Below are 13,724 nucleotides of genomic sequence, written 5' to 3' on the forward strand. Positions count from 1 at the left end.
AGACAAAAGCCACATGTTAATGTTTTTTTTTTTGTCCAGTGGTAAAGGGGCTCGACATGGTATGTACACAGAAACATTGTATATTTAATCACACATTCAACTAGTTTGCTGGTGCCACAATTATTATTATATTGCATCTTCACAATTCTCCACACATACTTTACATCTCCAATATACACTCTAAAAACACTTTTTAAAATTCAGTTTGATTTTCAATTGTTTTTCCCATGCTGTGGCTCTATCATTATTTCCTGCTGCAACAACTCAATTTATTTCTGTTATCAGGAGCATTTTCATGTCAACAGCAGTATCTATCAGCACATCTTGGAGTCATCCTTCTCTGCAATCTGCTGATAGGCCTGTCATTCTCTCTGCCAAGTCCTCTCTCTAATACTGTCCGTGAACTGCAGACAGAGAATCATGCACCATACAAACATAATCACAGTCTATTTAGCATTTTTGTAGTTGTGAGAAAGACACAAATGCATCACAATATTTAGGACATAGTGTACCTGTACAGCAACAGTATACCGATCAGCCATAACATTATGACCACCTGCCTAATATTGAGTTGGTCCCCCTTTTGCCGCCAAAACAGCCCTGACCCGTCGAGGCACGGACTCCACTAGACCTCTGAAGGTCTGCTGTGGTATCTGGCACCAAGCCGTCAGTAGCAGATCCTTTAAGTCCTGTAATTTGCGAGGTGGGGCCTCCGTGGAATGGACTTGTTCGTCCAGCACATCCCACAGATGCTCCATTAGATTGAGATCTGGAGAATTTGAAGGCCGAGTCAACACCTCTTACTCGTCGCCATCCACATGATGTAAAAGAAAACGTGATTCATCAGAGCGGGCCACCTTCTTCCATTGCTCTGTGGTCCAGTTCTGATGCTCACGTGCCCATTGTAGGCACGCTTTGGGCGATGGACCCGGGTCAGCACGGGGCATCCTGACCAGTCTGCGGCTACGCAGCCCCATATGCAACAAACTGCGACGCACTATGTGTTCTGACACCTTTCTATCGGAACCAGCATTAACTTTTTCAGCAGTTTGAGCTCCAGTAGCTCTTCTATTGGATCTGACAAAATGGGCCAGCCTTCGCTCCCCACGTGCATCAATGAGCCTCGGGTCTGACCCTGTCGCTGGTTCACCATTTTTTTCCTTCCTTGGACCACTTTTGGTAGGTCCTGACCACTGCAGACCGGGAGCATCCCACAAGAGCTGCAGTTCTGAAGATGCTCTGACCCAGTCGTCTAGCCAGCACTATGTGGCCCTTGTCAAAGTTGCTCACATCCTGAAACGCTGGCCCATTTTTTCTGCTTCCAACACAATGTTCAAAATGTTCACTTGCTGTCTAATATATCCCCCCCACTGCCAGGTACCATGGTAACGAGATAATCCATGTTATTCACTTCACCTGTCAGTGGTCTTTTATGGCTGATCAGTGTATATATGTATACTATACTGTATATATGGCTGTTGACCAGTGAATGGATTAATATGTCTAAACTGACCCTTTGATTGACAACAATTTTAATAATTGATTAATCTTGAAGTCATTAATTAAGAAAAAATGACAAACATTGTTTGGTTCCAGAATCTCAAATGTGAGGATTTGCTGCTTTTCTGTTTTATATCTTTGTAAATGAGATATCTTTTGGGCTTTTGTTCTATTTTGTGAGACTAAACAACCACTTTGAGGACGTCACCTCGAGGTATAATATTCTGGCATTACCTAAAATGTATAGAGTGATACTAAAATAAGCATCACTGTGACCCACTAGCAGTGTGTGGTGGTGTGTGTATCTACAGGCTACCTCTCTCGGCCCTCACCGTACCGGTGAGCATCAGTCGTCCACAGTTCCACTGTGTGGTCCTGACTGACAGGAAAACCACCCTCTGTGAGCCGCACACTCTGCCCGTCTGACAACTCGCCGTCGGTGTGGGAGTGTGTTCCTGTGTGCTTGTGTGTGTGTGTGTGTGTGTGTGAGCGGACTGACTAATAACACAGCAGCCCTGTCATGAAGCCTGGAGAGCAGAGGCTGTACGAGGCTCTGACGGTCCGGCGCAGCGAGCGTGTGTGTGTGTGTGTGTGTGTGTGTGTGTGATTTACACCTCTGGCTCCGTGTGAGGAGGGTAGTAGAGGAAAGACAGAGCGAGAGAGACAGAGAGAATGAAATTGGTCTGGGAAAAGGAGAGGGAGGAGATTGAAAGTGATGGGGAGAGAAGAGAAGAGGGTGGTGGAATGATGGGCAGAGAGAGACAAAGAGAGAGTCTCAGGGTGGAGATGGAGGCTGAGAGGCAACACAGAGGGAACGAAGGAGGCTCGTGAAAAGAAGGAGGATGAAGAAGAGGAACGGCTGTGTGCCGGACAGAGAGAGAGAGAGAGAAGGAGTGATAGATAGATGAATATGCTGAGAAAGATGGAAAAGATGGAAAAGAGGAAGAGATGGATTATAATGTGACCGGATGAGAATGGGAGTACAGTACATCCAGTGACAACAAACAGTAGTAATAATAATCGTAGTTTTCTTTCCTGCAGACTTTTCTTTGTTGGATCTCGTAAGGCAGCAATGATCCATGGGTATTCCCCCCCCCACACACACACTCCTCCCTCTACCTGCATTAATGTTTCTGCTTTTTGGCTGCATGTTCGCACCGGACACCGGGCCCAGTGTCAGCGATGGAGGGTCTAATTTCCCTCCGTAAATGTTTTAATTCAACGTCATATAGGGGCACTTCTGTACGTGGCTAAAAAACACGACGACAGCTATAATTCATGAAGGCTACGGACGTAACGGTGCCTGTCTGCCCGAGCGACAGTCAGTACTTCATGTTTCATCAGGCTATAACTAATCACAACTTTACACACTTTAATCAAAGTTTTGGGAGAAACAGGACAGGATTCTGGCTCCAGGAGAGCTGCTCGGTCAAATACACAAGCTCATCTCCATAGCAACTGAGCAAACTTTAGTGGAGAGCATGAGATGATGAACCGAGGCACTCTTTAGTGTCCGTATGAGACGCACCACACGGTCGGAGCAACTGACGTAGTCTAAAGAGAGAGAAAGTCTGCGTCGGGAGGAGGTCGGGGTGTAGGAGGTCGGGGTGGATGGACGGGTCAAACAAACACAGACTTTCACCCAGGAGACTGCTGTTAGTGAAGTCAACATTGACTTATTTTACTGTGGTTTTGTGACGTAACTTGCGCACTTAAGTGACGCCAGTTACTTAACAAACTTTTACGTAACATATTTACTTATTTTAAATTAAACCTCGATATTTTTCCTAAACCTAACCACACAGTTTTGTGGCATAAAGTAAACTTAAAAGCTAAGTAAACATATGTTGGAAGTTTATTTTGAAAAGACACTACGTACTGTATGTAACGAGTGGAAACTGACACGCCGTCCCTGACACGTCCAAAATTGACACTATAGAGGGGAACCTGGAGCGTCGTAGTTTGAAGCGTAGGGCTGCTGACCAAAGCTCCTTAAAGCAAAGCAATGTCTATTTGCTGCCCCAGTTTTCCCTCTTAGATTAATTTATTAGGATCATTTTAGAGGAGCTACAATTATTCAGTAATCCTCATGGAAAAAGAAAAGATTAGAAATATAGCTTTTTCTGCTTTCATATTGTGTTAATCATCTCATGAACCCTGAGATGCAACCCGTGCAACCCTTTCGGAGGTTTCCCGACCCCGAGGTTGATTTGGTGGATAAATATTACATGACCTACAACATATAAAAAAACATATGACATGTGGATGTGGGAGGATGAAGTATTATTTGTCATGTTCCCTTAGCTGACACAATACCACTGGTTGAAATAGAATGGACTGTGTGACGGCTGCTTGTGTCTGGAGCTGTGCACGGTGTTACTCCTCCCTGCTGAGGTTCTACCTCTCAGACTGTTGTGTGACCAGCCTCCATGAATAAAACATTGCTAGATCCATGATGAAAAAATATATCCATTTTGCTGAATACTATATTTGGAGCAGGTGGAACGGATCCATGCTGAGTCTGCATTTGCGCGACAGCTTCATTGGTTACTCGGAATGGGAGGTGACAAGCGAGATCATTCACAGAGCCTGGTATTTCACTTATGGGAGCTTACGCCTTTGGCCGAGGCCGCGCCTCACCGTCTGCAGTTATTTTACTAGATTCTTTTCTGGAGGTTTTCTTGTCACACAGCAGAATCCTGTGGCAGGCCAGATTTGTTAACGTTGCATTTATGGAGCCTCTTTTGTTTGGATATGGGTTGATATCCGAAGGCGTATCCCCGGTGACTTCAGTGTTGTGATGTTTCTTTTCTTTATAGCGCCACAAAGTGATTTCTGTCAGACCAATAAAAGCAGCTTACGCAGTTGACGCTGCAGTTTGGGTGGTTTTATACGTGGAGATAACTCTGAGACACTTTTTGGTGTAAAAGAAGTCTATGCTCTGGAGGTCACAGCTGATCACTAAAACAATGGGTTTAGATCTTTTTGTATTCTGCCTTGTATCCTTCTCCTCTATGATTTAATATCTCCTTGTACTATTGTAGCTACTAGTTACTATCCCGTCCGGGACCAAACACCAATATAAGGACAGAGAATTACAAACAGGCCACAGCAGCCACCCCAAGCTTAACCAAGTAGTTTTAGTTGCTTAAGAGAAGACACTCCAGGTGAATAGAGTAAAAACTATAACTATAACTTTCCCCAGTTGATTACTGACATTAAGACAATTACTTGTTTTATTCATAATTTTGTTTAAATATGCAAATGAGGCAATATCTTATCAAATGAAATGTGAACATTGGATGAAGCCAGGTTCAACATGTTGACATATTAGAGTCAAAATTTGTACCGAGGGGATTTTGAATATCTCTTTGTATTACTCCATAAATCAGAAAATACTACTAACTAAAATGGCACTCGGAGAGCGCAGACCTCCGCCAAGGTGCGTGACTTTAAAAACAGATCACAGCTCACAGCTGGCGGTACCGTGAGGTGGTCGGCTTATTATTAACACGGTGTGTTTCCGCGTAACGTATCGGCGGATGCCTCTCTCATTCAGCAGCCTTGTTATGTCTGTATAACGTTACACTACATTGTCTCTCATCCCGTCATCTACCGCTTTTTTTCTTTCTCATCGCGGACGGCCAGCAGCTCCCGCACCTCGATGTTTCGCCACACATCCACACACGTATCTCTCTGCTCTCAGAAGGAAGAATAAGGCAGGGTCATGCATCATCAACGCCTCATCAGTTACACTGCGCATGTGTTATACCCTGTGGTCTTAATGCTCAGGCTGATCGGAATTCGCCAAAATCCAATGGATTGTTCATTGTGCTACACTCCACCCCTCCAAAAAAAATCATTCAAATCCATATTGGATTTTTAGAGTAATCCTGCTAACAGACAGACAGACAAACAGCCTTGGGGAAGGTAATAATGCAGCCATAAAACATCCATTTTCTCCATGTTTTTAGGAATAAAATGTTGTATAAATCAGGCTATGAATGACATCTGAACAAACGCCTCAGTAAAAACCTTCAGAATATACTGTAGATAGGAATGGAAGTGAAGGTTTGGTGGATGTTAGTGCTGCTGAAGTGGAAATTTCTGACTCAGAGTCTGAGAGAAAACAGCTTTTAAAGATATGGATTGTAAAATTCACTACAGTTTGAAGACACTACAGGTTTAACTAATGGATACCACAATGAAACTTCCCCATTATCTAATGCTAACTGTTGGTGAAAACAGGAGAAATCTATAGATGCAAATAGACAAAGTAGTAAAATAAATGTTTTCTTTCCACTAGTCTGAGCGAAGACGTGTTACGGTAGCTAAATCTCAAAAAACAATGTCTTGTGTCTCGTCTTAAGCTTCAGTAGACTTTAATCATTGAGGAGGAATATCAGAAAATGCTTGTATAAATAATTTCTGTGCCAGTCATATTGATCATGGTGGAAGGCATGGAAGAAGCAATGTTATGGTTTGATGAACAGTAAAACAGTAAAAAAAATGTCTCTGTTGTGTTCACAGAAGCCAGCCAGCTCAACAGCTACGGGCCCCCCATGAGGTGAGCAACCAGCTTCATCTAAAAAAAAAAAAAAAAGAAAAATGACCTGATGAATCTTCTTCACAAGCTAAAATAAAAAATAAAAATAAAAATGAAGTTGCAGACATCCTGCTTCAGCCATTTCATCCCAACTGATGTTACATGTCCCTCTGCTCCATGTTTCTCCAGGAATGTGCGTAAGATGGCGCTGAGACAGTCAGATTCATCAAGTCCAGAGTCGGGTTTCAGGAGAAGCAACCCCAGCCCTAATATGAGGCAGAAGAGAGGTGAGAGTTCACATGATGATCTCTTTTTACATTTCCTTTTGTTTTTGTTCTGCAAACATCCCCATTACTCTCTGGAGTAAGAGTAATACACTGTAGGTGGGAGATGACGTGTGAACCCTTTACTGTGGCAACGTAGTGGAGAAAGAAATAAGAGGCCAGCACACGCTCACACACACACCGACACACACGATCTCATCCAGAACGCTGTACTTCTGCACACACACACACACACACACACACACACACACACACCTCTTCCAATCCCTACTGCTTACATGAAGCTAAAGGTTAGGGACAGCTGACAGCAGCTGTTGTTTTTGGTCTCAGCCCTGTAATGGGTGTCTGGCCACTATTACAAAACTAAGTGTCCAAACCCATACCTGTCTGCTCACATCCATTCACACCTCCTCCTCCTTTCTCTCTTCTCTCCCTCTCTTCCTCTTTATCTCTCCTCCTGCTACTCTTTTTCTTTCAGTCCTCTCTATCCACTACCCCGTCTTCCCTTTCTTACTCTCTCCTTTTTTTCTTACCACACCATCTCCTCCTCTCCTTTCCCTCGCTCCATTCTGCCTCCTCACTCCCCTCCTTCCATCTCATTTCTCTTCCCTTCTTTCTCTTGACGATGCATCATCATCATCATACATCTCAGCACTGATCAGCTGCTTCACACTGATGATTAACACACACATCCTTGCATATTCAGGAAGCGATGGCTCGTCAGTTTGTACCAGACGTGTGACGCTGTGTGTTTGTGCCAAAGGTGTTACTTTTTTCCATTCTTCATGAAAGAGCAGGATCCTAGATTTACCATTTATACCTGATATTAAACTGCATCGTGATATACTACAGCAAGCCATGCAGTTACATCCTGCCTCAAACTGGTGATGTTTCAACCATAGACTGTATATAGATGAAGTGGACGCAGTCACCGCGATGTCACCCATTGGTTTGCGGACTACGGTTTTGAAGCCTTGATTTTGGCTGTTGCCATCTTGTTTTCATCAGAAGTGACCATATTTGTACGAGAGGGGGGGAGCTGGGGAGGAGCGAGGCCTGGTCGGGGCAGGTACCATTAGCATAGCAATTTAAACGGGTGAATTATAGAAAAATTCATACAGTTGTCATGAATGGGAGATTTGGTATAGAGCCAAAATTGTATTTTTTTTGTACCAGGCTGTAAACTTATTTATTACTGCTGTAAAGTTGGGCATTTACACAGGGGGTGGGGGTCTGTGGAGATTGACTCCGGAGGTTGCTGCTTGGTTTCAACCAGTGGTTTATCTGTTTGTGCTGAGTCATTCAGTGCAGGGATCTTCAAAGTCTGACATTGTGCCAGTGAGTTAGTTTTTTTGTAGGGATGCACCGATACCGATACCAGTATCGGATATCGGGTCCGATGCTGTGCTCATGTACTCGTACTCGCAAAATGGCTCCGATACAACGGCACCCATACCACTTTACGGCAGCGTGACGTTAACCTCTCGTCACCATCTTTCAGGTCCTATCACAGTCTCTCACGTTCCACCTCCCCGACGGTGCGGGCGAGACGGGCCGGTGGTGCGCCCGACCCCGCATGGCCGGGATCCCACCTCAACCGGCCACGCCGGCCCTCACTTTCATTGTGCCACGTGGTTTTTGCTTGCACCCTCTGACTTGCGCGTGCGTTAGACTTCTTGGTCCGTGTTTCAAGACGGGTCAGGTGGGTTGCAGGTATCGTCGCAGACCCTTGGCGCCTTTTACGTTGGCCGAGCCCCGCCCTGGGGGCACGACGCGGTTGGGACGCACTAAGGACAGTTTGCCCCCGGTCAACAGTCGCACCAGGTGCACGGGGCCTCGTCCTTCCCTGGCTGGGAGAGAGGGCGCAGCAAGCACTTTGGCCACGGCCCCGGGAAGCACCTTTCCAAGCCGACCTAGAGCCGACCGCGGCGCACCGCCTCGTATGCGATACTCTCCAGCCTGCCGTGTGCTGTTCACACCCTCCAGCTGGCTGTTAACGAGGGTCTTTTGGCACAGAGAAGTACTCGTATCGGTACTCGGGATCGGCGAGTACGCAAATGTAAGTATTTGTACTCGGTCGGAAAAAAAGTGGTATCGGTGCATCCCCATTTTTTAGGCTATGTATATTAACATTTTGGCAAATTAGCACCATTAAAGGTACGCCAAATGATCTATTAGCAGTTCCTGTGACAACAACCATCACTATATTATTTGATACTGAAAAAAAATTCTTGGCTTTCATTATGATGAAGATGAGAAGTAGTGGGTTGAATGTAAAGCATTTCTGATGCATGTGTGTGTGTGTGTGTGTGTGTGTGTGTGTGTGTGTGTGTGAGAGCGAGTGTTGACCAGGCTGACAGACAGCGAGGTCACTGCCCTTCAGCCCAGACAGGCACACACACACACACACACACAAACAGATGGACAGATAGAGTCTGACTGCATGTACAGATCAGAATACTGGAGGCTGAGAGACTTTCATGGATGAACAGAAGGTTTAAATGGATGAGTGTCATTCTTCTGTGTTGCCGACTGTTTCTACTTCTTCTCATATTCCTGTGCGTATGTGTGCTGTTTTCTCCATTCTCTCTCTTGTTATACAAGGGTAAAGTGGTTCTCATTACTTCCTCCCAGCAGGCTGTTCCAGAGTCTGTATCATGAAGTTGTGATGACACCACAATATTTACAAAGGAACATTTATGTCATATCCAAATTTGACCAATTCACCAGTCCAAAATCACCGGTTTTAACCATTATTCCCAGTACGTTCCATGGATCTATATTCAAGGATTGATCATTGTTCATTAGTCTTACATTGACATTGAAAAAGCTGTTAAATGGACCTTCAGTTAAGATTGCTTTCGTCCAGCTGTTCCTTATTTTTCTTTGGCTTGAAAACCACTATAGAACAAAGTTGCGTTTCTAACACCTTCTGTTGACATCGAATTCTTGTTTAGATTATTTGTCTTGTTTACTTTCTTTGATCAGATATTTCCTGATCTAACCGAGGAAACATTTCTGATTTAAGACTATATTTTCTTAGGGATGGGCAATATAAACAATTTAAACACCGATAGTGATAGAAACATTTCCTCTATAAGAAAATGTGAAACTTTGATTTACTGTTTGACAACATATTTAACGTCAGCTCAGCAGGTACAATACACAAAGAGCTCTTATGGATAAACAAGGTAACAAAACATGTGGTCATATGAATCCCTGTTTGTATGCAGTGGATGAGACTCAGACATGAAACAGATGGGTGATGGGTAGGCTGTTGTTGACTCTGCTGAAAACATGTGCCAACAAAGATCTGGAATATCACAAACTAAGTTAATCAGCTCACAACTCCATCACCCAATAAAGCATGCATGAGTACACGTGCACAATTTCAAACATCAGCAATTAGACCAACAAGCAGCAAGATATAGAAACAAACTACAACTTTACTAAATGCTATTTCCAGTGTGAACCCCTGTGCCTCACTTTAAAATAGTTGCTCTGATGTTGCTCAGTGCGTGGCTGAATTGCTGTGTGTCTCACATGTGTGGCGTCCACACCAGCAGAGTTTCTGCAGCTGCTACTGTCAGCCCTTTCTTTCTACATAGAGTTTGCCTTTCATAATGGCCATTTAATTTCTTTATAAATGTAATTTATATTTATTTTAGACAGAGAAAGGTTAAGAAACGTGTGGTAATTTGTAAATAATAGTAACAATCCACAATTAAATCCCCATACTTTATTAATTCATGGATCCCTGCAAGTCACTGCATTTTATACAACATTGTCCTGGTAATATTTCAGAATAAAAGCCTTGGTTTTATTTTTTAAACCGGAGCAGGACAGTTTGGTACATTTTGAAAATGAAGAAAGGGTTAAAGGTCCCATATCGTTGTTATTTCAGGTTCATGCTCGTATTTTGCCTGAATATACCTGTATTCACCCTCCGTCTGAAACATTCCGTTTTAACACATTTCAACATAATTGCAACAGAATTGTGTTGCTAGGCAACAGCTTGGGTCCATGTTTACTTCCTGTCAGCTGATGTTATTTACATACACTGCAACAGGAAATAAACTGTGACACATTTAGAATCTTTACGTTTGAAACCATGTAATGATCTATATATTGTGTATTTGTGACATCACAAATGGGTAGAAATCCTAACGGCTTGTTTCAAACGCTCAATTTCTGAATACGGGCTGTGTGTGTTTCTCCGTATATTGAGCGTTTTGATATTTTAACAGTATTTTATAGAGCACTTAAACCTGCTTTATAATATAAAAGACATAAAAAAATCACTTTTTACAATATGGGACCTTTAATATAGGAGCTGAGGTTGAACTTATACAATTTTTAGTTAGTCTGCCAATGTTCTGAATAGATCACCGATGCATTGCACAGTTTGGTACATTTTGGGAAATGAGGAAAGGGTTAAAACAACGACCAAACATACAAACTAAATAGGGTGTCGAAATAAGTGCTGTTTTGTCGCCATGTTGGCGTATAATATGGAACATGTCACGAGTCCTTCTCTTCTTCCTTCCCTGCTGCTCTGCTTCCTCCGGCTTTCCCACTCAGTCGATGCTTCAGCCGGCCAATCGGCTGCTAATGCTAGGAAACGCTTCACCTTGCAGGGGCTTTCCAACAGGAGGTCTCTTCAAGCAGGTAACAGTGATCATCATCATCACTGGCATCTTGGTCAACACCATCGCCCTCATGTTCTCTTCATCTGTTACTGCTGTCATCATCATCTTCATCATCATGATATAACCATCATCCCCCCGAACAGCCGTGGTATCTACCTCGCCTCTGTCCTTTCTAGTTCAATCTCCATTTTCCAGTCACACATAACCGCTGTTGTCCTCTTCTTTTTCTTCCTCAAATGTTATAGATTTCTGTGCCGGCGGGCATCTCGTTGTTGTCTCTCCCAGCGACCCGCGGCGTGTCAGCATAATAAAGGCCACATCTCCCTCTGCTCCCCTTTCTCTGCTTTTATCTGTTCACGTCAGTATCCTCTGCCATCTGCCCGCGTTACAACAAGGAAACTGTGATTCAGGAAAGAGAGTGGGACGGAGTGCTGTCGAAGAGACGGCATATGAAGACAGGGAGACGGTAGGAAGATAGACAGATAGATGGAAAGAGAAGAGAATCTCCCGGTGACACCGTGGCGAGGCTAAATTCTGCGGCGCAGCACTGCGCTAAATGTCAAACTCTAATATTCAAGCCCTCTTGACATTTGGAAGCGCGTTAACATTTTTGGAGGACAGGGCCTTGAGTCCGAGTTCTGCTTTCCACGTCGCAGTAGTTGCGGCCAGTCTTCAAGCTGCACATGCCCCCCCTACCCTCAATGAGACCTGTGAGGGAGGTTGGGCAGGAGGAAGGAAGTGAAAATGAGTTATTGTAGAAGTTTGTTTCATGGAACTTCCAACTGCAAATTCAAAGTGGAATGACCGTAAATTTCCCAGTAGTAGCCTTTATTTACCTCGCAGAGAGAACCAGGCCTGATTATTGGAATCAGGCTTATTTTAGAGGCTGTCTCATAAATATATTTGATCATATTTTAGTAAGATGCCTACCTTTTTCTGATGTTTGCTGTTAATGCAAACTCAACACTTCCTCCATGTGTACCTATTGTCCTAATAAATACACTCTAGTGTGCATTTCATCAGTGTAACAACAGAGTTATGTCATTCTAAACACAGTGTTGATCCGCGTTGCATACCATACCGTAAAACATCAGCTCAACTCCGACGACCCCCCCCACTCTCCCTCTCCACTGGAAGTTGTCAAATAAAAAGGCAAAATGCAGAAGAAAAGAATCTTTAAAAGAAAAGAAGTTTCTGTCCACAAATGTATTGCCTTTTTTGTTTGCTGTTAAGCTACCGTCAACGAAACTTTCTGCACATTTGTTTCACATTAAAAGCCTTGCACCTGCTCAAAGCGGCATGACTGGAAGGTTTTTAATATGAAACATCTGCATCGATGGTTGCATCCCTACATTTTTACAGCTTACAGATCCGATCACTTCCATTAGTGTACTACTACTACTACTTTTTCTGGAGATTTCAAGAGTTTGCGTTGGATATATGATTCAATGTTCCTCCCGCATACGACCACCTGTCATCACATGACCACAGTGGAATTTTTTTTTTGTCATAGTTTGTATTTTTGTTTTGTTTTTCATGCATCTCCTGCTTCCTCTTCTCCTCCTCCATTTGCTTGAACTGTTGCTATGTTTCATGGATTTCACTTGTGAGTCTCTCTTTTAAAGCAATTTGCAATGTTTGATAACAGTAGATAACAGTAGATAAGTTGCCATTAATATTATTAATATTATTATTATTATTACTGTATATAATTAGTTAAAGGTCCCATATCATGCTCATTTTCAGGTTCATACTTGTATTTTGTGTTTCTAATAGAACATGTTTACATGCTGTAATGCTCAAAAAACACTTATATTTTCCTTATAATGTCTGCTTGAATATACCTGTATTTACCCTCTGTCTGAAACACTCCGTTTGAGTGCATTTCAACGGAATTGCAACGGAATTGCGTTGCTAGACAACAGTTTGGGTCCATGTTTACTTCCTGTCAGCTGATGTTATTTACATACACTGCAACAGGAAATAAATTGGGACACATTTAGTGTTTAAAACCGTGTAATGGTCTAAATATTGTATATTTGTGACATCACAAATGGGCAGAAATCCTAACGGCTTGTTTCAAACGCGCAATTTCTGAATACGGGCTTTGTGTGTTTCTCCGTATATTGAGCGTTTTGATAGTTTAACAGTATTTATAAAGCACTTAAACCTGCTTTATAATGTAAAAGACCTGGAAATCTCTCTTTTTACAATATGGGACCTTTAAGGTGGTAAAATCATCTTTATGATTTGACTAAGAGGTTAAAAGCCTTGTGTGTCGGGAAGAGTGGGGTTAACCCAATAACCTCTTGCCTTCTTTTATTCTCTGTTATGCTTTCGCCTTGATTTTCTTTCATTTGAAATCTATCTAACACCCCATCTCTCTGTCCATCCTCCTCTGCTTCTTCATTTCTTCTCCCTTTACTCCGTTTCCCTCTTTCTTTCTATCTCTCCTTGCCGGTCTCTCCCTCCTTCCTGACTTCCTCTCTCCGGCTATAGAGCCTGCTGCTAAGGAGGCAGAGGTTACCCGCCGCTTCTCTCTCGCCTCCTCTTCCTCCACCTACTCCTCCTTCGCCACGCGACGCGCCAAAGGTACCCGACTGCCCGTCCAAAGTCTTCCTGCCTCCACGTTTTGCTATTTTTTTTATATTTTACTCTTTTTTTTTTTAAACTATTCTGTTCACATTCACTAACACACACAGCAAACTAATGAATGTACACAAACAGGTAGAAAATGAATTATTA

At 43.1% G+C, this 13,724-nt stretch overlaps 1 protein-coding gene and 1 long non-coding RNA gene across 5 annotated transcripts in view; one reads left to right on the forward strand and one right to left on the reverse strand.

The window, feature by feature from the left end:
- Positions 1-13,724, forward strand: part of mcf2l2 (MCF.2 cell line derived transforming sequence-like 2) — a 143,070-nt gene that overhangs the window by 112,074 nt on the left and 17,272 nt on the right. For all 4 annotated transcript variants that reach the window (XM_037770424.1, XM_037770423.1, XM_037770426.1 and 1 more), the window contains exons 26-29: positions 6,031-6,067; positions 6,236-6,333; positions 10,912-10,998; positions 13,479-13,571. In XM_037770424.1, the coding sequence (XP_037626352.1) occupies positions 6,031-6,067; positions 6,236-6,333; positions 10,912-10,998; positions 13,479-13,571 (315 nt within the window). The remainder of the gene's footprint in view (positions 1-6,030; positions 6,068-6,235; positions 6,334-10,911; positions 10,999-13,478; positions 13,572-13,724) is intronic.
- LOC119488626 lies at positions 5,365-9,473 on the reverse strand. Its single transcript, XR_005206996.1, has 3 exons — positions 9,462-9,473; positions 8,329-8,334; positions 5,365-5,689 (listed from the first exon to the last, which is right to left on the reverse strand). It is a non-coding gene; the product is annotated as an uncharacterized LOC119488626 (long non-coding RNA).

The sequence above is a fragment of the Sebastes umbrosus genome, chromosome 5 (assembly GCF_015220745.1).
Source record: "Sebastes umbrosus isolate fSebUmb1 chromosome 5, fSebUmb1.pri, whole genome shotgun sequence".
Classification (NCBI taxonomy): Eukaryota; Metazoa; Chordata; class Actinopteri; order Perciformes; family Sebastidae; genus Sebastes; species Sebastes umbrosus.